The sequence below is a fragment of the Miniopterus schreibersii genome, assembly GCF_964146895.1.
Source record: "Miniopterus schreibersii genome assembly, chromosome: 6".
In the NCBI taxonomy this organism is placed as follows: domain Eukaryota; kingdom Metazoa; phylum Chordata; class Mammalia; order Chiroptera; family Miniopteridae; genus Miniopterus; species Miniopterus schreibersii.
Window position 1 is genome coordinate 55,727,570 of NC_138107.1, and position 25,242 is coordinate 55,752,811.

General features: G+C 37.4%; 2 protein-coding genes across 5 annotated transcripts in view; one reads left to right on the forward strand and one right to left on the reverse strand.

Annotated features, from left to right (window-relative positions):
* Positions 1–2,474, reverse strand: part of WASF1 (WASP family member 1) — a 36,806-nt gene extending 34,332 nt beyond the window's left edge. For 2 of the 4 annotated variants that reach the window (XM_081141369.1, XM_081141367.1), the window contains exon 1: positions 2,008–2,290. The gene's annotated coding sequence lies outside the window, so the exon portion shown is untranslated. Of the gene's footprint in view, positions 1–2,007 lie in introns of all 4 variants that reach the window. The other 2 variants (XM_081141366.1, XM_081141368.1) reach the window with 2 other exon arrangements.
* Positions 2,475–2,730: 256 nt separating this feature from the next.
* The window catches only part of CDC40 (cell division cycle 40), a 44,104-nt gene continuing 21,592 nt past the window's right edge, over positions 2,731–25,242 (forward strand). Inside the window, exons 1-5 of the mRNA XM_081141005.1 lie at positions 2,731–3,188; positions 11,521–11,607; positions 17,256–17,385; positions 22,945–23,025; positions 24,713–24,852. Of these exons, the coding sequence (XP_080997131.1) occupies positions 3,000–3,188; positions 11,521–11,607; positions 17,256–17,385; positions 22,945–23,025; positions 24,713–24,852 (627 nt within the window). The 5' untranslated portion in view covers positions 2,731–2,999. The remainder of the gene's footprint in view (positions 3,189–11,520; positions 11,608–17,255; positions 17,386–22,944; positions 23,026–24,712; positions 24,853–25,242) is intronic.

The following is a 25,242-nucleotide window of genomic DNA, read 5'->3' on the forward strand; positions in this document are numbered from 1 at the left end:
TACCCTTCCAAAACAAAATTCAATTTCTAGCCATTCTAAAATGTCAAGAAAAATCCTAATGACATTTTTTTCATTGAATTTTACACTGAAATATTTTTCATCATTCATCAGTTAAAACATGTTTAAAATCTTTAAAAGCATTATGAAAACATCTTTACTGAATTTATGCATTCTACTTATCACCATTGTCATATAAGGAAACCAAGGCACAAAGGTGTCCATTTTATAAATTGCAAGGTCATTTCCTAACCAAGCAACCGATCCTACACCATGAAATTATATGTGCGCCACTTTGAGTGCCATAAAACAATTACTGTACCTTAAAACTACTACCCCTGCAATGCCTATGTGCAATTTCATTTTACCAAGAGGGTTATGGCAACAAGCTTAAACAAGAAAAGCTGGAAAGGGAGGATTACAAAAACAAAAAGAAAACACTTACTTTTGGTAGTGAATCATTTATTTTAATATAATATGCAAACAGTTTTTAACATAGTATCAAGTAACTAACAGTTGTTTCTTCCATTTTCAAAAAATAATTCACCTTTCAGGTACGTCATGAAAAATTGGAGCCTACTCATCCTTGTTGACAGAAGTTAGGAAAATGAGAAAAAATCTGTAACAAGTAATTCAATGATACTGAAAAATAGTGATATTGCAAAAAAAAGAACTGAATAAAAACTAAAACTTAGTTAAATTAGTGAATGCTCGTTATGGTAGTTAAAACTCCACCTTAAATATTAAATGCTTCTTTTCGTTCAAATGAAGACTATGAGCATCCAACATTCTGTTACTAGAAATAAAAACAAAACTTTTCTTATTGAAAAGTTGAGAAATTTTATATCATGTACTTTATTCAAATATTCGACATATACTTTCCCTAACTTGAAATTACAGCACGAGAGAAGCTGTGCCAGAGAGTTCAAAGATTGAAACTGCATTTGTAATTCTGATATAGTTCCATCAACAATTAGAAAAATTAAAGTTACCTACCATACAAATTAAATTTAAGAACACTAGATGAGGTGAATAACCCATAAATCAATTACATCAGTTACTGGGCAGGAGTTAAGACTTGGCTAATACGTGAATCTACCACCAAGGAAAAAACTAAAATACAATCCAAGGATAGGATTAGATCGAGTCGTATTAAAGTACCCGGCCTAGCTGGAGATTAGTTAATTAATCGGCTATAGGACAGGCTGTGAATGTTCAGGTCAGATGTGCTTTCTGTTCATCATGATTCCAGTTCAGCAGCAGCAAGTGCAAGAGAAGGCGTCAGAGTGCCGAAGCTAGGGGGCATGCTGTAGCAAGGGGAAAAGACAAACGGGAAAGGTGCAATGGATGCTGCATAGTTGAATAATTATCTGGGTGGCACAATGGGCGAGTCCTGCCGACATCGGAGCCGAGTGAGCGGCTCCCTAACTCTCCAGAAGGCTACCCCCATTAACAGGCATCAGATGCGACAGCCACGCTTCCTCGCCCGCTCTTCAAGCGAAGAAAGGGATCCCCGCGCCCGCTCCGCCGTTAGGTCCTTAGACCCAGACCCGCGGCGCAAACACGCAAACGCGAAGCTTCCCTCCCGGAGCCCCGGGCACGTAGCACTAGCAGGGGCTTCTCCGCCGCCGGGCGCTGCAGCCTCCCCGGAGCCAGGAGGCACGGGGGCGGCCCCGGGGTGCAGGGCAGGGGCGCTCAGGCGGTGGCACCTCAGGTGAGACCCGCAGTCTCCCAGCTTAGAGCAGCCTCCGGCCGGTCCCTGCAACCGAAACCCCGACGCGCCGGCCGGCCGCCGGCCCCCTCGGCACCCAGCCCGGCTGGCGGGTGGGCGTCGGGAGATCGGGAACCGCGAATGGGGGTGGGGGCCGTTGCGGGGGAGACGCGCCCATCCCCGTCACCTTTGCTGGACTAGAGCTCCACGCACACACCTCTCCGTTCTGGCCGGTGAGGAAGAGTTCCTCCCCAGCACCCTCTCCCCCCAAAAGACAATCCTGAGAGACTCGCGCTCACCGAGAAATCTTGGGGGCTCTTGCTTTACCCCTACTTCATGCCTCGGCGGCGGCCGCCGGTCCTCTTCAGCTCCCGGGACTCCCCCTAGAGCCTGCAGGAGAATCAGGCTCCCGGGTGCAACCCCCTCCGAGCAGCGGCCGACGCACCGGGCCACAGGGAACGCCGCCAGCAGCGCCCGCCGCTCGTCGGACCCACAGTGTGCTCGACGCGCGAGCGAACAACACCGAGAGCCGCCGCCGCCGCCCCCCACCTGCCCCCTCCCCGCGCGCTCCGCTCCACAACCGGGCGCAGGGACCCGCTCCTGAAGCAGGGGGGACCCCTGGACTCTTGCTACCTAACCTCCCATCCTTCCCACCAGGAGCTATTCCCGGTCCGTCAGAGTCTCCCAACTTAAGATTTCTGGCTTTCCTCTCCTGCCCCCAGTGCCTAGGTGCAGCAGGGGTGGCCGACTCAGCCTCCGCCCACTCGCCCATCAGCGGGGATGAATATCCATCTTCCCCCTTTCCAGAGGTTTTATGGTATTGCCCAATCCTCAATTTGGGGGAGGGGACGGAGAGAACAGTCCGTGGAATGAGGGAAGATGATAGCCAATTGAATGAACCATCCTTTCAGGGGCGGGGTCAAAGAGATGCCTGCCCGCCCGCCCCGCCCCCTCGCTCCAAACTACATTTCCCATCGTGCCTTTCATTTCCCGTCGCGCTGCACGCCGGGAGTGCAGGACTCGGAGACCGCAAGATATATCGGAATTCGTAGTCTTTAATCTAGCCAAAAAGGTCCTGAAAGTTATAAGCTATTATAATTCTCTCTGTTTCCCTAGATAAATGTTCCAAGTTCTCGGTTATGTTGTACTTATTCTAATACTAATTAATTTATTTAAAATGTCATAATTTATTTCTTAGCAAAGGAAGTAAAAATATGTATATTAGCAATCTGTCAGGACCTGGGAGCCTCTTCTTCCGCTGGGGCCTGGTCTCCGCAGTTCTGTTGCCGTCATGTCGGCAGCAATTGCAGCTCTGGCTGCTTCCTATGGTTCGGGTTCAGGGTCCGAATCGGACTCGGACAGTGAGGGCGGACGATGTCCACTGCCAGCCGCTGAATCCCTCATGCACTTGACTAAATCGCCCTCTGCCAAGCCCTCTCTGGCGGTGGCGGTGGACTCCGCTCCGGAGGTGGCAGTTAAGGTAAGCGCTTCTGCCTCTGATGCGGTTCGGGAATTTGGCTTCTGCTCCAAAACCTGGCAGTCGCTTGTCAGGCCGCGGGTTACCTCTTCCTCGATGCTGAGAGTGAGTTGCTAACGCTTGAAGCTCTTCTCCCTGCCACACGCGTCTTCCTGGGAAGAGGCCGGGAAGTGGAGGTTCGGGACAGCCCTCGCTGCTCCCCGCTCTCGCCTCCCGCCGCCGGACAGCCGGTGGGAAGAGGGAGTGAAATTTATGGATTAGGATGTGGCCTGGATAGAGCAGGCGAAATCTCAAAACAGAAGGAAGGCTAACGCAGGGCTTCCCAAACCAGAGCGTGTGCCCTCCCTGGAAGGGAGCGGCGGACCGGCTTTGTTTTGTTTTTTAAGTCAGAACTAGATCCAGTCCCAGCTCCACTTGTGTGAACTTGGCCACGTTTCCTGCCTGTGCGGTGGAGATAATTTTACAAGCACCTGTCTATATGAGTGGGTTATTGTCTAGATGAAGTGAAGTGGTGGAAATAAAGCTTACAGCGCAGAGCCTGGTATCTAATACAGTGCAACAAATGTTACCTCTTTTGATGGTCTAGGTCCATACAGGGAGAGAGGGACTTGGGCTTAAGAAGGATTGTGCCTGATCCCAGTTGAGAGAGGTGATAAAGGGAGAAATCGGGTTATCTGGTTGATTTAACACACATTGAACGCACGTTATTTATCAGGAACTGTTCTAAGGGTTGAAGACACAAAAACCAGGCCATCAGGGTGCGCACCTTCTAGTGGAAGAGGCAGCCAGTAAAAAGTGAGCAACTAAAGTGGCAGGTTGGATTTGGTGCTGTGAAGGGGGAAAACAGAGTCCTGCGAGAGAGAGTGCAGGCGTAGGACTTCAAGAGACTGGTCAGGGAAGTCCTCTCTGAAAAAGCAGCGGCCGGCCATGTGCAAGCTAAGCCAGGAGCTTCCTGGCGAAGGAGACAGCAAGCCTTGTAACGACAGAGAGTTTAATGTGTTATAAGAACTGCGGAAAGGTCGGCGTGTCTAGAGCCCAAGGAGAGCATCCGCCAATGGGTAGTACAGGCCCAGAAGAGCCTAATGGATGGGGGGGATCAAAATGTCAAGATGTGGTGAGGGGAGACAGTGTACAGAAATTCCTTTGTATTTAAGGTCTTCTCAAATCCAGGGTGTTATCACTTAAGTTACTTACAGGTTTTTAGTGAGCTATTTATGAATTTTACTTTTTACTAATGGGCATTTGGTATGAAAGAATGCTTAGAATCCTCCTATCTTTATAACAAAACAGATTCCCCAAACTTATACTCCTTCATCAACCTTCCGAGTCTCGATTTCTTTCACAGCCCAGGTTTTTGGAGCTCTCTCCCACTTCTTCACTGCATTTTCTCCTCAACCCAAACAACTAGACTACGCAGCCTAGTCGTAGCATCTTGGGAGAACTCTTGGAGCTGTAAGATGTCATAAAGCATGTGAAGCACTTAGGACTCTGCCAGGAACACTGTCCTTATTATTTCCAGTTGTAAGCTCCTTGCTAACTCCAGAACTATTAAACTTCTCTCCCAGCATGGCTCTCGGCACCTCCAATCCCATTTTGGTTTTTTTGTTTTGTTTTTAAATATATCTTTATTGATTTCAGAGAGAGAGAGAGAAACATCAATGATGAGAGTCATTGATCAGCTGCCTCCTGCATGCTCCTGACTGGGGATCGAACCCCCAACCCGGGCATGTGCCCTGACCGAGAATTGAACCCCAATCGCCTAGATCCTAGGTCAAGGCTCAATCGCTGAGCCATGCCCGGCTGGGCCCCATTTTGAATAATAATTCCAACCCATTAATCCAAGCCAAGAACGGAGCGGTCTTCCTTTTCTCTTCTTTCTTCCTCAGCCCTTGAAGCTAGTCATTGGGCTTCCTCTAACATTTCTACCAGGCCCTGCACTAGGCTATAAAATAAGTCTCAATAAATTTTAGAGTGTCTTTAAGTGAGGATTAACTGGTGGCAGCTGCTTTCAGTTTTAGTTCGTCTTTAAAACATTTTTATTTAAGCCTCTTTCTTGAAGGATATTTTCACTGAGTTTAGTTTGCTTAGCTGAATTATTTTCTCATAGCATATTTAAATTTTTCTACTGTCTTCTGATTTTCATCGTTACTAATAACAAGTCAGCTGTCTGTAGCTGTTTTTCTTTTTTCTTTTGACTGCTTCTAAGACACTTGCTCCGGACCCCTTTTATTTGGGATATAGTTTCATTATTTATGTTCATTATTGGATACACAGTTGTGGATTTCTTTTTATTTGTCCTTTATTTGTGAATTAACTGGTTTGTCCTTTTCATTTGTTTCTTTAATTGTGAATTAACTGGTTTGGAGTATAAATCTTTCAACATCTCTGGAAAGTTCTCAGTGCTTATCTTTTCAAATATTATTTTAGTCCAATTCTCTCTTCTCTTATTCTAGACTCTAATTTAACATATTTGTGTTCTCCAATGTATGACAATGAGTATTTTCTGGTTAAAATTTTATTTTAATGCAACATTGTCAGATTTTGCACTTTGGAAATCATGTGATAAGCCCTATTGGATTGTAACAGTTGCTTATTAGTTGACTTTGAAGTTAAAGAACTAAAGCAGTTCTCTCATTTCAGTTAATAACTGTTACTTTTCCCCAGTGTATCCCTTGCTTTAGCATATAGTCTACTTGAGTAAAATGAAAATTCTGCCTCTATTCTTGAGTATATTTTAAAATTTCTTCTTCGTGAGTGATCTTTCTCATATTTGTGAGCTTCAAATGATCACCCTTTTCCTCTGCATTTGTTAAGTGCCAAACTCAAAGAATATCTTTATATGAATTTCTGTTCTTTTATCTGATCCACCTAGACTCCCATTTTAGGAAGTTTATTCATTTTCACTTTCAGGGGGGAAAAACAACACTATACCATAAATTGATAAATGGTTTATAGTAATGATTAGTATTTGAGTTCTGCTTTATAGTTTATAAAGTGATTTCACATCTATTTTCTTATTTGTACAACAGTAAGAAATGTGAAAAAGACTTGAAAGTAAATATCATGTAGTTTTGTTCTCAGATCTCTTTGAATCAACGAAAGATAAACTTTCCAAACTTACTTGACCCATAGGATCTACCCTTCATTTACTGTACTTTAATTTATATGGATAATTAAAACTGAATAGAAGTCCTTTGTAATTCTGAGATAATTTCAATTGCATGCCTAATTGTTATTGTACTCCTCATGAGTTTTAAAGTTGTGGTATTGTCCAAGTTTTTCTAATTAAATGTAAAATTAGTAACCCTTTATTTTCTGGAGTTCTATTCAATTTGTTCTGTAATTTTAGGAGGACCCAGAGACTGGGACTTATTTATATTTTTTATTAGTTGCACTGCTGCATATATAAAGAGTAATTCTTTTCAAATTGTACTTTGAATTTAAAGCTTGGTACCTCATGGTACTCTGTTTAAATAATTAAAATTTAGGATACCCTTAATTGGAAAGATCTAGTAAACCATATTATAAAGTGGTTCTAGCAGCTGTATTCTATGACATTCATTGGGGAGGTATCAATGTGGCCTCTTGTTAATTTAAGCAGTTTATCACTACAAGTTGAATATTAAGAGATAAAACATTTAATTTAGTTTTTATGCAGTTTAAGCAATTTGTATACAACCTTTTAACTTTATAGTGCTACTGAGCCCAAGGTAAGAAACTGTCTCTAATCAGTGACGATTCTAGTGTGCATTCTAGGGTAGTATCTATGTGTCATCTTTGAGGTGGCCCAGCATTTGAATCCCCTTCCCTCAGAGTCTTAGTGTGAAGAATATCCCTCCCTGCCCCCTACCTTCAGGAGCTGAAAACCCAGATTCTCATTCTCCCAGCTCCCTTGGAAGGTCCAGTACTATGGCTTGGGCTCAGCCAGGCAAATGCATCCACCTAATCTAAAGGTAATCCACAAAGGAGCAAGGAAATATTTTTAAGTGGCAGTGGTAGGCAACATTATCTAGTTTCTTGGACTAGTAGTTTCAACAGCAGCATCCAGTGGTAGCCATAGCAGTGGTTTCAGAAATGATGAACTCTACGCTATGATTGATTTAGAATTGTGCTTCCATCTGTATACTCAGCCCTTCATCTTGCCTGGTTCCCCATGCTGATTCTCCACCCTTCTTGGCAATGCTAAGAGAAACTTAGAAGGATCCAATACTGTTAATCAGCCTGTGATGGTTTCAGTTGCTTGCAACTAAGAACCTGACTGATATTCTGCCAGCGATTTTTGTTTGTTTGTTGCTAGTTGGGTCTCTTTGACATCCTTCATTGTGGTTACTTCAAATTCTTCCCCTTCTCATTTATTCTGTTAGTACTTTGGGGTAAGTGACTTAATCTTGTTAATACTTAACTCACAGAGTGTTGTAAGGATTATGTGAGGTAATATGTTTACCCCAGTCCTGGCACTAATGTTAAATACTGTTTTTTCCATAGCACTTGCCCTCTTCTAGCAAACTATATATATAACTCACTTATTTATTATATTGGTTATTGTCTATATCCCTCACTAGAATATAAGCTCCACAAGGACAGGGATCTTGGTCTTTTTCTGTGGGCCTAGAGCACTGCCCTGGCACATAGTAGGCACACAGTAAGTATTTGTTAAATGAATAAATAAATCTCTAGTTACCGTGCTTGCTTTATGAAGATGTCTGTGCCCCTAACTACACAAAGAAAATAAAAAGACCAGCTGTGACTCCCTACATCTCCAACCAGCTCTAAACATCTATCACCTGTCAGTTATCTTTGTCATCTCTTTCATCTAGAGAGAGCTCCTTCTCTTTTCAGAGGCTAATCTTCTAATCTGGATTCCCTTCCCTTCCACCTCTTCCATACCTTTGATTATCCCCTCCTTTTCATGTGCTTCTCCCTCTCGCCTGTGACTATATCTCTTACCTAGTCTTTTCTTATGGAGAGAAAAACAAACTTAATTTCACCCTGAAAGTCCTTCTATCTGGCACCCCATCTCTTCTCTTCTTTATTACCAAATGTCTTGAAATGAAAGAGTAAAAATTATTACTTTCTTGTTTTTCTAAATCCTGAGTTATACCTCTGCCCCTTGCAGCTGGATTCTCATACCCCACCCCACTACCAAAATTGCTCTGGCAAAGGTTTTTTGTGACATGATTGCCAAATTAAGTGGTTTTGGTCAGCCTTCATTCTATTTAATTTCTCTATGGATTTGACTTTTCTTCAGTTTAATTTAACAAATATTTATTGAACATGCTCTGAGTGCCCTGCATTGAACTAGGCAGCAGAGATCATGTGCAACAGATAATATCACAAATGCTATAAGGAGTTATGTAAAGCATTCCTTAGAACTGTGGACACAAAAAAAAACAACAAAAAACACAGTTTTCTAGAGCCAGGAGGAGGGAAATTATCAGGGAAAATGAGATGATGACATATTATCATCATCGTCAGATTAGCCGCTAATGATAATTAAAGGGAAATGCATAATGAACAAAGAGCAACTTTGCCAACACCACAGAAAGCATGAAAGTGCTTGCTATTTTTAAAAATCAGCACTTAGCCTAATATGGCAAAAGTGGGGGGCATATTAAACCTGATAAGGAGGTATTATAATAGACCAGGCAAGATACAATGAAGCCCTGAACTAGTATAGTGGTGGCTGGGATGTGGAGAAGGGACGGTGGGAGTGGAGTTGCTGGAAAAATAGTGCAGAGGTAGAATAGTAAGACTCGGTGCTTGATTTGTTAGTGAGTGAAGGCTGAGATATGGGGGAATGGCATCTGTTTTGTACATAACAGAGGAACATTCATATAATAAAGGTCCGTATGCAGTCAGATGTATGGATCCAAAGGCCAGGAGTGTGGTCAGGGGTAAATTTGGGATGGAAATTGAAGTCATGAGGAGGGTAAGATATGGTAAAGATATGAACAGTTTTGAAACTGGTGGGGAAGGGAGTTTAATGGAGTCATATCTGAAAGACTCTACCTTTGAGAAGTAGAGAAACTAAGTTGCCTACTTTGGTGAAGGGTGTTTAAAAAGATGTAAAATTTTCGCCCTGGCCGGGTGGCTCTGTTGGAACGTCATCCTGTACACCAAAAGGTGGCAGATTTGATTCCCCATCGGGGCACATACCTAGGTCGAGGGTTCAGTCCCCCATCAGGGTGTGCATGGGAGGCAGCCGATCGATTTTTCTCTCTCTCTCTCTCTCCCCTTCTCTCCTCCCCTTCCTCTCTCTCTAAAAATCAATTTAAAAAAACACATATCCTCGGGTGAAGATTAAAAATAATAATAAACAACAAATAAAAGATGTAAAATTTTGGAACAATGTCTGTGTGTTTATGGTGTTATTTTTCTTGCCAGTTGTGTAGTCGCTGGTCATTGGCTGGTCTAAATCTACCACATCTTCATTTGTCAGTGGCATTGCTTCTTCTCCAACATTACTGTCAATGTCATGATATCCCACCCATTTTGCAAAATTTGTGATATTACTTTGTGTTGTCTTTGCTTTGTATTGACAGATGTATCCTACCATCAGCAAGAGGCTCATAGAATAAAAATGGTGATATGATAGGGATAGTTCTAGCAGTTGAGGACACACTTGTGCATACAAAATCCAACTTGTGGAGGGAGGTAGACGATCAATATATATGTCAGGTGGTGATAAATATAATGGAGGTCATTAAAACAGGGTCAGAGGAAAGTAAAGAAACTGAGCCCAGACCTGAAAGAAGAGAGAGAGTCATGCGGATATCCAGGAAAAGAATATTCCAGGAAGAGGGAATAGTAAGCCCAGAGACCCTGAGGCAGGATTGTCCTTGGGTGACTCCAGGACTAGCAAATGAGCCAGTGAGGCTGTAGTACAGTGAGCATAGGTACAGGGCGAGATGAAGACAAGGTGGGCTGCAGGGGAGGAGGCGGGGCAAATCACGGAGGGTAAATTCTCAACCGGTTAGATGCAAACATCCTCATTTTATAACAGCAATTTTGTAATTCCAGCTTTACCAAAATGTAATTCATAAATGATACGTAACTTCCTTAAAATTTTCTAACTATAACTTGAATTTAAATTAAAGGTATTTATAACATGTTTAATATGAAAATTAAACCTGTACAAAAGCATGTTTTTAATATATAAAAGCTAAGGCAGGACCAAACAGGAGGGCAAAAATGCCTATGAAACTGCCCTAGGGAACTGTACTTAATTTCTGAGGACAACTGGTAACGAGCCTGGTAGGCCTTTGTTAAGCCTTTACCCTGAGTGGGGAAGGTGCTCTGGAGGGTTTAGAGCACAGGAGCAACATAATCTGATGAGTATTTGAAAATAATCACTGGCATGGTTATGGAGTGAGGCTGTTGGTGGGCCAGGGACTTTTAAAATAATCCAGATGCAAGATGATAAATTGAACTGAGGTGAGAGTGGAAAGGACTTAAAAAGCGGTTGTATTCTGGGTGTGCGTAGAGGGCCGACCTGCTGAGGCCTGGGCGCAGTGCTGCAGAAGGGGAACAAAGGGGCTGCTATAACGCCCGGAATTCCCGCAAGAGCAGTGTAAGGATGGACTGCACTTAACTTAGAGAAGGCTGGAGGGAGTTACTGGGGAAAAGGAGACCAGAGATCCCCTTTTGGACATATTAAGTGGGAGATGAAGAAAAGATACCAAATTGAAGGTCAGATACACAAGTCTCTAGAGTTCAAGGGAAAGGTCCAGACTAGAGATACCAGTTTGGGAATCGCTGTGTCTGTAAGTGGTGGGGCTACACAAAAGATAGACTATCAGTGATTCTGTAGTGGCGATGAGATTTTTATGTTCATTAAACTGGGGGATGAATTTAAGAAGGGTGGAACATTGACCTAGATGATAAGACTTAAGAGTTAGATCTGGGCCCTCTCACTTCCTTTTGTTTCCTGTGCAATCCCCAACCAGTCCACCTGAGTATATATTTAATAAACTGCTGAGTAAGGAGAATTGCTTCTCCTGAATTTGGAACCAGAAGATCAGGTCTTTTTGAGTTAATAAAAAAGAGGAGTTAGACACTTAATTTAAGGCTTTGAGTTCTGTTAACTTATTTAGAAATTTTTAATTTCTTCAGCTGGGATAAAGTTAGTATTTTGAAAGGAAAAAAATGTTTGTTATGCATTCTAACCTTTATACCTGTATACATTACTTTTATTCTTTGGTTATTAGAATTATTAATTATATGGCACTGATGTAATAATCATAAAATTGGTATTAAAATGGCTAGGGTGACAACGTAGTTTTAAAATAAAACAATTACTTGCCAGATCTTTAATGTTCATTTGGCTTTCTTTTAGGAAGATTTGGAGACTGGAGTTCACCTTGACCCTGCTGTCAAGGAAGTTCAGTATAATCCTACCTATGAGACCATGTTTGCTCCTGAGGTAAGAAAACACACTATATTTAAGGTTCTGCCTTTTACTAAACTATTTAAATTATACATAGGTAGATAAACAGTTGGTGAATTTTTTTTAAGTTTTCTCAAAAAAGTATACTGTTTAGCCCTAGCTGGTTTTGCTCAGTGGTTAGAGAGCTGGCCCATGGACTGAAGGGTCCCGGGTTCGATTCCGACCAAGGGCATGTACCTGGGTTGCAGGCTCCATCCCCGGGAGGCAACCAGTCGATGTGTCTTTCTCACATCGATGTTTCTCTCTCCCTTCTACTCTCTCTGAAAAGCGATGAAAAAAAGTATCCATAGGCGAGGATTAAAACAAAACAAAAAGTGTATTATTTAAACTCGTTAGAAAATATATCTTATAATATATCAACTATATCTCAATTTTAAAAGAAAACATCCTCTGTTTCCCAAAACTTTAAATAGTGTATATGCTTTTGTGAGATGTTTATCTACCAACATACAACTATCTGGTAGCATGGAACTACGTATTTTGAAAAAAGGAAATCTCAGAATATCTGATTCTTAGGTGTGAACTTAGTTAACATCTTCCTCTCAGTATTGATGAGGCAGTATTACATATTAACCATTAGGGGGGAAAAATTTGCTTTATTAATATCATCACTGCATAGTATATTATGAAACATCTAGTTACAAATGTTGCTGTGCAGAACATTAAAAAGAGGTACCATTCTGATGTGGCCACTGCTCGAAAGTAGTTGCAGTGTTTATTGCCTGCTCTGAGTAAGACATCTTACAAATTCTTTTTTCGATATGATTATAGTGATAAATGATGATGAAGGCATTAAAGAAGATGAGGAAGGGGGGGAAAGAGTGAAAATTGTTCATTTAGGAACATTTGTAGAAAAGATGAAATTTCTAGATATTTTTGCCTTTAAAGGGGAAAAAGAATGCTTGATTGATAAAACAGAGATGCCATAAAAAGGTCATTATAAAAAAAAAAAAGGCTTTATTAGCAGAAAAACTTTAAAAAGCTAAATCTTATTGCATCTTGGTAGAGAAAGAGGTACTTTTTAATATTTTTCATTTTTTAGTGTATAGCCATTGGGGTTTTTTGTTTGTTTGTTTGTTTGTTTGTTTGTTATAAAGCAGAATCATAAAACTATTCTATATAATTTGCCTGCTTAGGTTTCTGTAGTCACTCAAAATATGGCAAGTGAAATATGTAGCACAGCCAATGATGTCAGTGCTAGTATTTAGACAGTGCTCTAGTTCTCTTGGTATACAAGGAAGCAAAAGTTTCATTCTCACATTCTGAGACTGTGGCACATTTTAAATTTTATTCCATTATTTCTTAAATCCTTCCAGTCAGTCAAACTATAGGCTGTCCCATATTCCTTAACACCATTTAAGCCATCACACTGACGAGAGGTTGTATATTACATATACGCTTCGTGATTTTTTTAATGAAAAGCGCTTCAATAAAATAGGATCACTAAATTCAAAAAAATTAGAAAATTTGGAAGTAATGTGGGATGTGACATTCCTATGTCAGTATATGTATTTTCTATGAAGTCTCTTTTTCTTAAATTTTTAGATCCTATGCATAACTAATAAATTGCTATTTGATTATAGTTTTCAAAAATTTCAAGAAAATTTAAAAGGTCAAGGTTTTTGTGGTGATATTGACAAGGCAGTAGGCGTATTCTTTTTGTGTGATTATCAGTCTTTTAATATTCTCATAATAGGAAACCTCCCACCAAGTATATAAACTAGTTTACGTTAGAAGTACTTCAGTACTTGTCAACAATTTAAGAAAAGAATGAGACTGAAAAGTAAAGAAAAATGACAATTTTTCCTGGTTGCCAAATGAATCATCTGTGACATAACAGATTATTAACTTTGAATTTTATGACTAGGATCTGTAATTTGGCAAAGTCTGGAAAGGTGTTACCAGGAACTTTGCTAGATGAAATTCGAGTTCTCATATTTGAGAATCCATTGTTAGAAACAAAATATAAGCCTTCTGTTTACCATAGAAGATATGCTAAGTGTGTTTTTTTTAAATATGCTTTTGTTGATTTCAGAGAGAGGAAGGGAGAGGGAGAGAGAGATAGAAGCATCAATGATCAGAGGGAGTCATTGATCAGCTACCTCCTGCACGCCCCCTACTGGGGATGGACTCTGCAACCCAGGCATGTGCCCTGACCGGGAATTGAACCGTGACCTCCTGGTTCATGGGTTGCCTGTTCAACCACTGAGCCACACCAGCTGGGTGCTAAGTGTGTTTTTTTAAAAAGATAGAGACCAGACTATTTCCTTTAGAGGACACCTATAGGAAATAGTCTAGTCTCTTCAGGTTTAAGGAGAGATTGTATCTGGTTTTAAAGATAAGAAAAAGTTCCATGAAAGAAACAGTATTTAAAGTAAGCAATACAATCCAGGTTAAGAACATGAGATTTGGAGTTAGATTGCTTTTTAGGTCTTGTGTGACCTTGGATTATCTTAGTTTTCTCATTAAGTAAAGTGAAGATAATTTCTGCTTTACTGAGTTATAAGGATAAATGAGATAATGTGTGATATGTTTAGGAAACTTTCTGGCACAGAGTAAGCATTTAATAAATGGTACCACTTACTGTTACTTACATAACTATTATTGGCATTGATGATTAGGTAGGCTATTACGAGGAAAGATTCCAGGCAGAAGGCAGCAGCGTGAGCTGAATCATAGATCTAAAGAACAAGAATGCTGCCCTTGCCAGGTGCTCAGTTGGTTGGAGCGTGTCCCATACACCAGAAGGTGTGGTTCTATTTCTGGTCAGGGCACATACCCAGGTCGCAGGTTCTGTCTCTGACTGGGGCATGTACGGAAGGCAGCCGGCCCATGTTTCTCTCTCACATTGATGTTTTTCTCTCTCTCTCTGTCTTCCTCACTCTCTAAAAATCAATAAAAACATATCCTTGGGTGAAGATTAAAAATAATATAATAATAAAGTGGTTAAATCTTTAAAAAGGAAGAACAGGAATACTTTCGTCATTGTTAGTAGGGGAGAACAGGAGGTAAGACTAGAATGGTAGTTTGTATATTGCACAGGGTCTGGGGACCAGGGGGAAGAGTTTGGTCTTGATTTAACAATAAGTAGATTTTTAAGGTTCTTCAATGAGTGAGTAGCATAATTAAAGCTGAATGTATAGGGAGGTGAATTTGGTAAGGGTTTGTGATAGAAAAGAACAGTGATAGAAACTGGTGAAATAAAACCACCATTTATTACTGTATGCCAGGTACTGTACTGAAGGGCATATATACTTCCATATGTATCTCCTTTAGTCTTCATTACAACCCAGTGAAGTGCCTACTCTTATCCCTGTTCTGTAACAAGGAAACCAAGTCTCAGACTGTACTGTCAGCAGGTGACAGATTTGCAAATCTGAGTCCAGATCACTTAACAATCACTCCATAACTGGGAGACCAGTTGGAAGGCCATGGTGAGGTTTGCAGGATACATGCCTATGTCTTTGACTTTGCTAATTCAGTAAATTAACTGAATTGGCTATTTTATTTTATCAAATACTGCTCCCAACCAAGGACTTTCCCTAAATGGTCTACCTAGTTATCAGATAAACTTTCTTAATTTATAGATAGAACTTGAAGACAGTAGCCATTGTTTTAGTCTATTCTTTTTTTTTTTTTTTAATTTCACCCAATTCTTATTGTATCTACTTAAAGAAAAGTGTATTTGTTAGCTTCTCTGGACTCATAAAACCCATAAGCTTCAGGGGGATTCTCAGACTTAAAATAATAGTATTTTTAAGAATAGGAAAAAAGTGTAAAAATTAAGAGGGGGGAAAAAATGCCAGTTACTCTTAAAAATCTGGCTGTATGGGCTGCTATAAATATTAATGTTAAAATGAGCTTTAAAAATCATGTGGTCCAGCTCTTTTATAGATGAGGAAACTAAGGCCCCAGATCATAGAAACAGCCCTAATAAAATATTCCAAATACTTCTTTTCAACTTTTGGTAGTTAAGTTTAAGTGTAAATTTGTAATTCAGGTGATTTTTAGAAACTGACTAGTATGTGAAATAAGTTTACATATAGAAAAAATACAAGTTATTGAACTAATAATCATACTTAGATTGTTGGTAAGTTTTTCATTAATATTTGTGGGCTACAGAGTCTTGTACTCTCCTTTATTATAATTTAGAATAAATAGTAATAAAAGCTTTATATATAAAACATTTTAAGATTGAATTATTTTAAACAGAGATGGAAGCTGTTAATAAAAAATGAATATTGTCATTTATTAAGCAGAAAAATTGTAAGGCAAATCTAACATCCTTTAAATTTCTATTTTTGTGCATAATATAATGTTGGTATTTAGAGAAGGCAGCATTCTGGTTAAGAGAAGATGAATAATTTATATGTATGGCTGTTGTATGTATATTGTAGAAAAGTGGTTTCTAATGCCAGTGAGCTAAGATGTTTAATGTCAAAATATTTCATCGTGACAGTACACCTTCCAGAGTTCAAATAAAAATATCACCTCTAATCCCATTATTTCCAAAGTGGGAAGTTCATTTTATTCTTTACTTTAAAACAAAAAAAGAGAGTTGGATTTTTCCCAATACCTTTTATAATAGCTTTTTTTTTTTAAAAGCTAGAGGTTATGATTGTATGTTTAAGGAATATTTTATGTGTTAGAATGCTAGGTTAGGATTTATGCTAGCCTTGGTTCTACTAATGAATAAAACTGTTGAAGCTAAGGCAGGTAAAATACATTATCTTTGGCCTTTTTCTTCATTTCTAACATGAGAATGAAAATACTTCTCTAACTTTCCTGGATTTTTGTACAAATTAAATAACATTTGGAAAGCCATTCTAGAAACTCAAAGCATTACAAACAGTTAGTAGTGGTACTGTTTTGTGTAAGACTTTCGTAGTGTGACTTTTCAGAGTGGAGAAATTTTATTTACATTTGTAATGTCTTTCCCTAGAGACTTTTTCTAGTACTTTACTTTTATTGTTTATTTTACTGTCTTCTGCCCCCAGTTGGATTCTGATTAATCTTTCCTTTATTAGTACTTTATTAGTGCTTTACCATCTCAGGCACCATGCTAAGTTTTAAGGATTCTAAGTCTCTACCTTTGAGGAACTCAGTCTAGTAGAGGAGAAATACGTATTTTTAAAATTACTTCATGGTACCATTATTGATATAAAAGTCACCCCAAATCCCTCACATCATAGTTTAAACAAAACAGTAGTAAATCTCAATTATCTAGAGAAACACTGTCAAATAGAACGCCTGTCGTAATAGAACTATAGTACCCAATAACCATACGTGGCTCTTGAACTCTTGAAATGTGCCTAGTGTGACTGAGGAACTGAATACTTTAATTTTAATTTAAATAACCACTTGTAGACTTGGGTGCGCTAGGTTTTTCTCCTTCTGTCCTAAAGTTGACAGACAGGCCTAATCAGCCATCTCTCACTAGCACTGAACTAAGTGAGGCGAGCATGTTCCCAAATAGGTTAATCAACCCCGGATGATTTAGAGTTGAAAATATATTATACATTGTATATTATTCTAGTTATTCTAGCTTTATACACTCAGAATTTAAGTGTGTGATTTTTTCTTTTTCTTTTTCTTGTTTTGTGTTTTTTTTTATAACGCTACAGTTTGGACCAGAAAATCCCTTTAGGACACAGCAAATGGCTGCCCCTAGAAATATGCTTTCTGGATATGCTGAACCAGCTCATATAAATGATTTTATGTTTGAACAGCAAAGAAGAACTTTTGCCACATATGGTAAGGTGATCAGACTTACAGTTTCAAGTTTGACTTTATTAGAAGTGGTGTGTGGGTGTGTGTGTGAGAGAGAGAATCTATCTTCTAGCTTTTTAAATTTATTAATCTGGATTCCTTCAAAAAGGGTATTGTGTTTTCTTATGCACATCTATAAATATTTATACAAATGGGAAGGTAAACTAATATTTTTAGCTGTCATTCTAAATATGCTATGATTTCTGAATACTAGAAATATTCTGTGGTCTTAGAAACAGAATATTCTCTGTTGTACTTGATGTTGAATGTTCATTATATGCAGATTACTCTTGAATTTAGTAAAGGACAGGATAGATTAAGAGGTTACATTTTTTATTTTATATACTAGTTTACCTTACTCTGTTTCTCAACTCTTATGCATCAGGAAATAGAATGACCACAAATTTATTGTAAAATAATTGCATGTGCATACACAGGGCTGTGAATCCTCTCCAAAAGATGATTTTTATAATGTCCTTGTTGAGAGTTCCACAGGCCATAGGTTCTGGTCACATGTATCAGATTTGTCCGTATTTAGTGGTGCCTTTCCTTTCTCTTCCTATTCCACACCTGCAGTTTGACAGACACACTGATCACCTTTACTTTAAAGAGCTTTGTAATAGGGGTGGGTGAGCAAAGTAAATGAGAATGTTTATGTCTCTTGTAGTTGTGATCTTCTTTATGAATTAATAACTTGTGCTGATGTTTCTTTCTCAGAAGAGTAATTGAAAAAGAAAACTCTGAATTTTTTTACAGTAGATTTAATAATCACATTTTATTTTTTTAATTGATTTTTTGAGAGAGAGAGAGAGAAACATCGATTTGTTTTTCCACTTATTTATACATTCATTGTTTGATTCTTGTATGCACCCTGACCCACAATCGAACCCTTGGTGCATCAGGACGAGACTCCAACCAAATGAGCTACCTGGCTAGGGTTAATAATCACATTTTACATATCAGCAGTATTTTCTCTTTTAAAAAGAGTTTTCTTTGCAGTTAGAATTCCTTTTATTTCTTATGGAAGAATTTTGTTTTAAGTTCTAAACTTTTCTGTCCTATCTACCATTAACTTCCATAATTATAAGACAGGACCAAAAAAAGTTAAGAAGCAATATATGTTTCCAGTGATACTATTTAATAAGTTACTTTCTCTAAAAAGTAATATAAACAAATTTTAGACAGGAAAGAGGGAAGAAAAATACTTATAATCCCACTATACTAAAATATCTCCTCCTAGCATCGTGGTCTTTATTCCTCCAAGTCTTTTTTCATATACATATTTGTATTACAGAGCTATAATCTTTCTAAACTGAAAATTTTGCATCTCAGTTTTTTATTCAATATTTTATTATACGCATTTTCAGTGTTACTTTATAATCTCAAAGCTTATCAGTTTAAAAATTTATTTAATAATCCATTGATTGTATCATAATTTACATTATATTCTAATGTTAGAAAGTTACTTTTTTAAATATTTAGTGATGCAGACATATTCACTGTAAATTAGTTTAGAAGTTTAGTACAAAGTATCTTAATTATTTATCACAATATATTCTTAGGAACGAGTTGTAAAAAAAGATTTCCGTTTATTAGATCATATTGCAGCGTGGTGAGGTTATAATTGATTTAACCATATGCCAAGTCACAGTACCTCTTAAGTCACTTAGAAGACTTCAGTGACACTTCCAGTCCAATAAAATGGGTATAAATGCATTGTACCCATTCCTTATATGCAGCACACAAAAATCAGCTCTATTGCATCGTGAATTTATTACATTTTAGCCTACAATAAAAGAGTTAAAGTCTTTGCTTATTTTCTTAGACTTTAAAAGGGCCTTAAGCAATAATTTAAATAGCTTAAGTCTCTTTTAAAACAAAACAGGGAAAAAAGTCCAATTAAGCTTATACTGATACTTTCTTCATTAAATTATCCTATAGAAAAGAGTAACCATTTAAAATTATTCAATTGGCTTTAGACCTGGGTTCAGAAATAATCTTACTTTCTTTTTTTAATACCAGGTGTTTTTTGCCTCTCCCATTAGCAGTGAGTGGGCTAGGACACAGGTAGAACTATTTAGTGAGTTTAAGACAAAAACTGAATGTAGCTATCTTATATTAGGCAGCCTAATATAAGGGAGCGGCCAAACAAAGAAAACTGTCATTTGTCTCCCTTATGATATAATCTTAAAACTGAGAGCAGTTTGTTTGACCTTAATAAACTAAATCAATCTCAGGTTTAGCAGTCTTCTTTTTTGTTTTTGTTTTTTACTTTCAAGTATTAAGCAAATATAGCTTCTATTGGTTTAAAAGTTATATAATTCTCTCATAGAAAGTTCTTGTCTAACTTCAGGTAGAGAAAATTTTCTCTTAGTCTTAAACATGGAATCTAAGGCTGTGAGAACTTTTTGTTCCCTCAAGGAGCAAGCCTTCTATCTTGTATTGGTTTATCTACGAGACATAAAAGAAATGGCACATGAATTTAGTTTTACCTAAGTCTTACATTTATCACTCTGTAACTCTGCTGGAGTATGGAACAACATTGATCCTACTTTTTTCCCATTTTTAAATAGTCTTAGCAATATTATAATCAAAGTGCATTATTTCTGGAAAATTTATATTGTACAGTACATTTAGTTTATCACAGAACCCATCTGTAGAGTCCTTATTGGTGAAGATCATCTCATCTGTTGTATCATCCCATTTACTTGCTTTATAATTTTGCTTCTGGCTTCCATTTATGATATTTATCCTGACCTTGGAGTCTCAATGGTTTGTGTGGTTGTTTTGTCCTGTTTTTCTCCCTTTTTTCCTTGGGTTCCTGATCTGCTCCCTTGCTGGTCTTGGGGGGGTCTCAATGAGGGTTTCTTCCCTTTGTTCTATATTCACCAATAATTTTCTCTACACCAGTCTATGGAAATGGAGAATAGTATTTAAACACCTTTAGTTTCACCATCGTTATTAGTAACTTAGTTTTAACTTCAATATTAGAAATTCTTTATTAACCTTTTTAAATGATTTTTTTAAATATTCTACTGAATGAAGATATCATTTATATAAAAATTTTTTGTATCATTTAGATTTCAAGTTGGTTCCAGTTTTCACTGTTAAAAATGTGGTAATGTATATATTGAATTTGCAGTAAAATGCATTTTTAAATGTGATGGTGAATATCTTTGTGCATAAAACTTTTGAGTTTTCTCATTATTTTCTAAAGAGAGTTCTCAGAAGTAGGTCTAAGAATATAAGTGTTTTTAAAGCTTTTGTTATACATTGTCAAGTTGCTTTCCAAAAGAATCCTTCCACCTTACATTGCCACCCACCATGCACAAAATTCCTGTTGCTCCTGTCCAAGATCCATATGATTTTGTTGTTGTTTATTTGATAAACAAAATAGTATATCTCTTTGTTAAATTTTTATCCTTCGGGGCTGCTGGGAAGGTTGAAGGTTTTTCCATATATAGGCATACCTCATTTTATTGCGCTTTGCTTTATTGCACTTCACAGAAGTTGCATTTTTACTGATTAAAGACAGACTCGCTTTATTGCAGTGTTCCTTTATTGCAGTGCTCCTTTATTGGGGTGTCTGGAACTGAGCCTGCAGTATCTTTGAGATATGCCTGTATTTGTGAACATTCTTTTGTGAGTTGTTTATAGTCTCTTCTCATTTACCTATTTGGATATTAGTGTTAATAATCCTAAGAATAAATAATAAAGTTGATAGCCATTTTAAATAAGCCTACAAATGGAAGAAATAGACATTAACTCAGTTAAAAAGATAAAATGGAGAATAAGCTTCAGAAAGATAGATGAGAATATTTCAGAAATAAAATGCAAATATATTCATTTACTTGAGACATAGGATAGTGAAAAACTAATTGGACTGAAATTCTGTAGTGTTAGAGTAATATCTTGTTCTGTCACTAGCTGACTTCTTGTAGGACATACAGCTAAATATTTAACTTCTCTTATTTGTAAAGGAAAAATACTATTATCCCCTAATTGCCTGGGCTGGGAGGCAGTAGTGGTAATGGTGATAGTAGCAGGAAAGATTTTACCACAGAGAATGGAAAAGGGGGAGAGGATAAGTTAGTTTTCTCAGAAACGACTGTGACCGGATGAGTTGGGGATTGGTGCTTACACAGCTAACACAGGAAGGAACAGGGACCACCCTTCCCTCTCTACCTCCTATTTCATCCCTCCAAACACATAATGCAATACTGTTTATATAGACATAAATTTCCTCAAGACAGAATTACAGTCTAGATGCATTTTTATGGTTGAGATGGGGGTTTTTTAACTTAGGGTATGTTGTTTAAAATTTTATATAGCATTATCTAGTCTCATTTTTAAAAATACATCATTTACAGAACACTATTCTATACTTCAAAGAGGTGAAAGATAAAATAACTCATGGGATTTGAACCTGTGATTTCACAGATTCTATTTTGAAGCTGCTTTTCTGCCATCAAGCTCTCCTCTGGCTAAGAACATATTTTAAATACTGAAAAAAACTATATGCAAATGAGCTGATAGCCAGGTGGTTGGTTCTGTAGTAAGCATATCATAAGGGCGAGTTGGGTGCTTACATCCTTAAGCCTGTTTGAAAAGTATGTTTGGTGACAAATCCTTTTCTGTTTCCCAAAAGACATTCCTTTTAATCTTTAGTTAGAAAATTTTAAATGTTAACTGTATTCACTAAGATGTGCCCTTAAAAAAAAATAGTACTATTATGTATTCCATGATTATTCACATGGTTTGTAAGCCATAGACTGATTAGCTATCTAGCTCTCTTTCGTGAATTTGCTAGATATTAAAACTGCTCTTACCAAACATTTATTATACCAGCACCCCTCACTTAAAAAAAACTGATTTAATATAGACTTTTTCCCCTTAAGTTTCTGTAAGCCGCTGAAGACCACATTTATATGTAGCCATATACTCTGTGTCTAGTTGAAGGAGTGTATTCATATGCTAGTTGATATCCTTAATTACTTCTCTTACCAAGGAAATATAAATAATGATTTATGAAGTAGAAATATATTTAAAATTGGGAGGGCAGACTGTCTTTACTGAGAATGGGATTTTCAAAATAATAGCTAGATTTTATGTAATTCTTCTTATCCTTTTTTAATTATTTAATAGTTTATATAACTTGATAAACTAAGCCATGTATTATCTGTTACCAAAAAGAAAAAGTTTCTAAGCTTCTGAATGTATGATGTTTGTGTATTTTTAAGCTCTTCCAAAATTTAGAACTACAGCTAGATATTTTGGCCAGAAAGGATCTTAATAATAATATAATGTCAGTGTGCTAGTTTCATCCCATAAGATACTTCTTATTCTGCTGCAGTCATTTGTGGTCCAGCTGAGATTTGGGTTAATTGTTCTGAATAGAAACAGCTCAGGAAAGGATTGGTCCTAAGTTAAGGAGAGTATTTTCAACATTCAGAGAAAATGTCAGGTGACTATATTTGTATAGAATTAAAATGAATTGTAAATGGCAAAAAATGGAGTCAGTAATTTGTACTTTTTTCCTTTCAGGTTATGCATTGGATCCTTCATTAGATAATCAAGTGACTACTAAATATATTGGTTCTGTAGAGGAAGCTGAAAAAAATCAAGGTAATTTATTTAATATTATATATACCTATAAATACCATCTGGCAGATTGACTTTAGACAGTAGGAATAAAACTGGTATTTTATTTAGCTCTTGGTTTTTTAAGTTGAGGCAATAGTGTTGCAGTTTAGAACTATTAAACAGTTTCAGAGCTTGCTTTTGCCACTTACTGGATGTGCAACCTTGTAGGGAAGATAGTTGGACCTATTTTGAGGAGGTGTTATGAGTACTTGGCACATTGCCAACCTCGTAGAAATTATTCAGTAAATTGTAATTAATGTATAGCTGATTTTAGCAGTTTTTTTCTCAACACTAATGTCAAGCTGCGTTTAACACAGGAGGAAAAACTTCATTGTGCATGTCTCTGGAGATGTCTTTGAAGGGTTGCCTCGAATGCTGAGTTTTCAAATGTGTTTTGAAATACGTTTGTGCTCATGTTCATGTTGTGTTTGTTAGCATAAGGCAAAGTGTCGTATTCTAAATGCTAATTTGAACAAAGCTCATCAGCCCATTGGAATCTTTTTCATAAGATGCTTATTAAAAACAGAATGTGCTATTTGTACAAGGACACTTAGTAGCTACAGACCCTATGTGATCAAGCCATCCTTGGTGTATAAGATAGATTATTGTAAAATAGAATTTTAAAAAGCTTCTATTATAACACACAGCCTAAAGGAAACTGATTTCAATTAATATAGGTAAGCTTTTTTTTTTTTAAGTTGGACCTCTGCAGGCCACATATTTATGTAGTTAGATTCTCAGTTAACAGTTAAATTGTGATTATGACTCCCATGTACCATTTTTCCCCCAATTTAACAACTACACACAGTATGCCCCCTTCTACTGATCAGATCCAAATCCAGAAACATCCTCTTTCTTCTTTTCCCTCTTACTGCTAAGATTTATGATATTAAAGGTCAAGTTTGGATTGAGATCACTTAGAAGAATACCAGATTCTTGTGTAACTTTGTCTAATTTATATTGTTGCATTGCAAGTAAACAAAGTTATTAATCACTTAATGTAATTTAATCAAATTAAGTTTTTAAGTGATAAGTTTAGGTTATTCTTGCTTTCAAAGGTAGCTTTATTACTAAATATTTAACAATATTAAATTGCTAATTTTCTTTCAAAAAGTGGTAAAATCCACTGATGTAGGTCTATGATTCATTAAAAGGATTGTGTACTATTACAGGATTACATAGCTGGTCTTTTTTTTTTTTTTTAAATATGTCTTTATTGATTTCAGAGAGAAGAAAGGAGAGGAGAGAGGGAGAAAGAGAGATAGTAACATCAATGATGAGAGTCATTGATCTGCTGCCTCCTACACGCCCCCGACTGGGGATCGAGCCCACGACTCGAGCATGTGCCCTGACTGGGAATCGAACCTCTGTCTCCTGGACCATAGGTTGATGCTCAGCTGCTGAGCCACACTGGCCAGGCTAGCTGGTCTTTTCTTTACACATATTAGAATTGGCAAAATATTACAGTGATAGAAAATTTCTTTGCCCAAAACATTGAATCCCTTTTTGTATAACATGACTTGGTATATCTGGCATATTCATACAGGTTTTATTTTTTGTTTTTTAATAGATTTTTGGTTACATGAACAATATAAAGTAAAGTTACATATATGCTGCTGTTTCTTTAGAATAAAATCTATATTTGTGATGTCTGTTTTTTTAAATGTAGGTTTAACTGTGTTTGAAACTGGTCAGAAGAAAATAGAAAAGAGGAAAAAGTTCAAAGAAAATGATGCATCAAACATTGATGGTTTCTTGGGACCGTGGGCGAAATATGTGGATGAAAAAGATGTAGCCAAACCTTCAGAAGTAAGCTCTGATGTTTTTCACTGTCAGCTAGGTGCATGCTGTATCGCTATGAAGGATGCCTGTATTAGTAAACTTGAGGTTTCCTTAGAGAACCAAATGACTCATCAGAATGCCTCTGCCTTGAGAAAATACAGTAAAATTTCTTTAGACTATTTTTACTTACATTTTTTCTGACTTATTTTCTTCCATACTTTTTTATTATAATTCAGTATTGAACAATTTTTAATGAAAAGGGCCTTGATAATGCTATTAAGCTGCCATGGTAGCTGCTCTTCTAATACCAGATATTCAGGTAGTAACTAAAGAATCAACCTTTCTATGATTTTAGAATTGATGTGGGTTTTATTTATTTATTAATTTATTTATTTAAAATTTTTAACAAAGTAATAT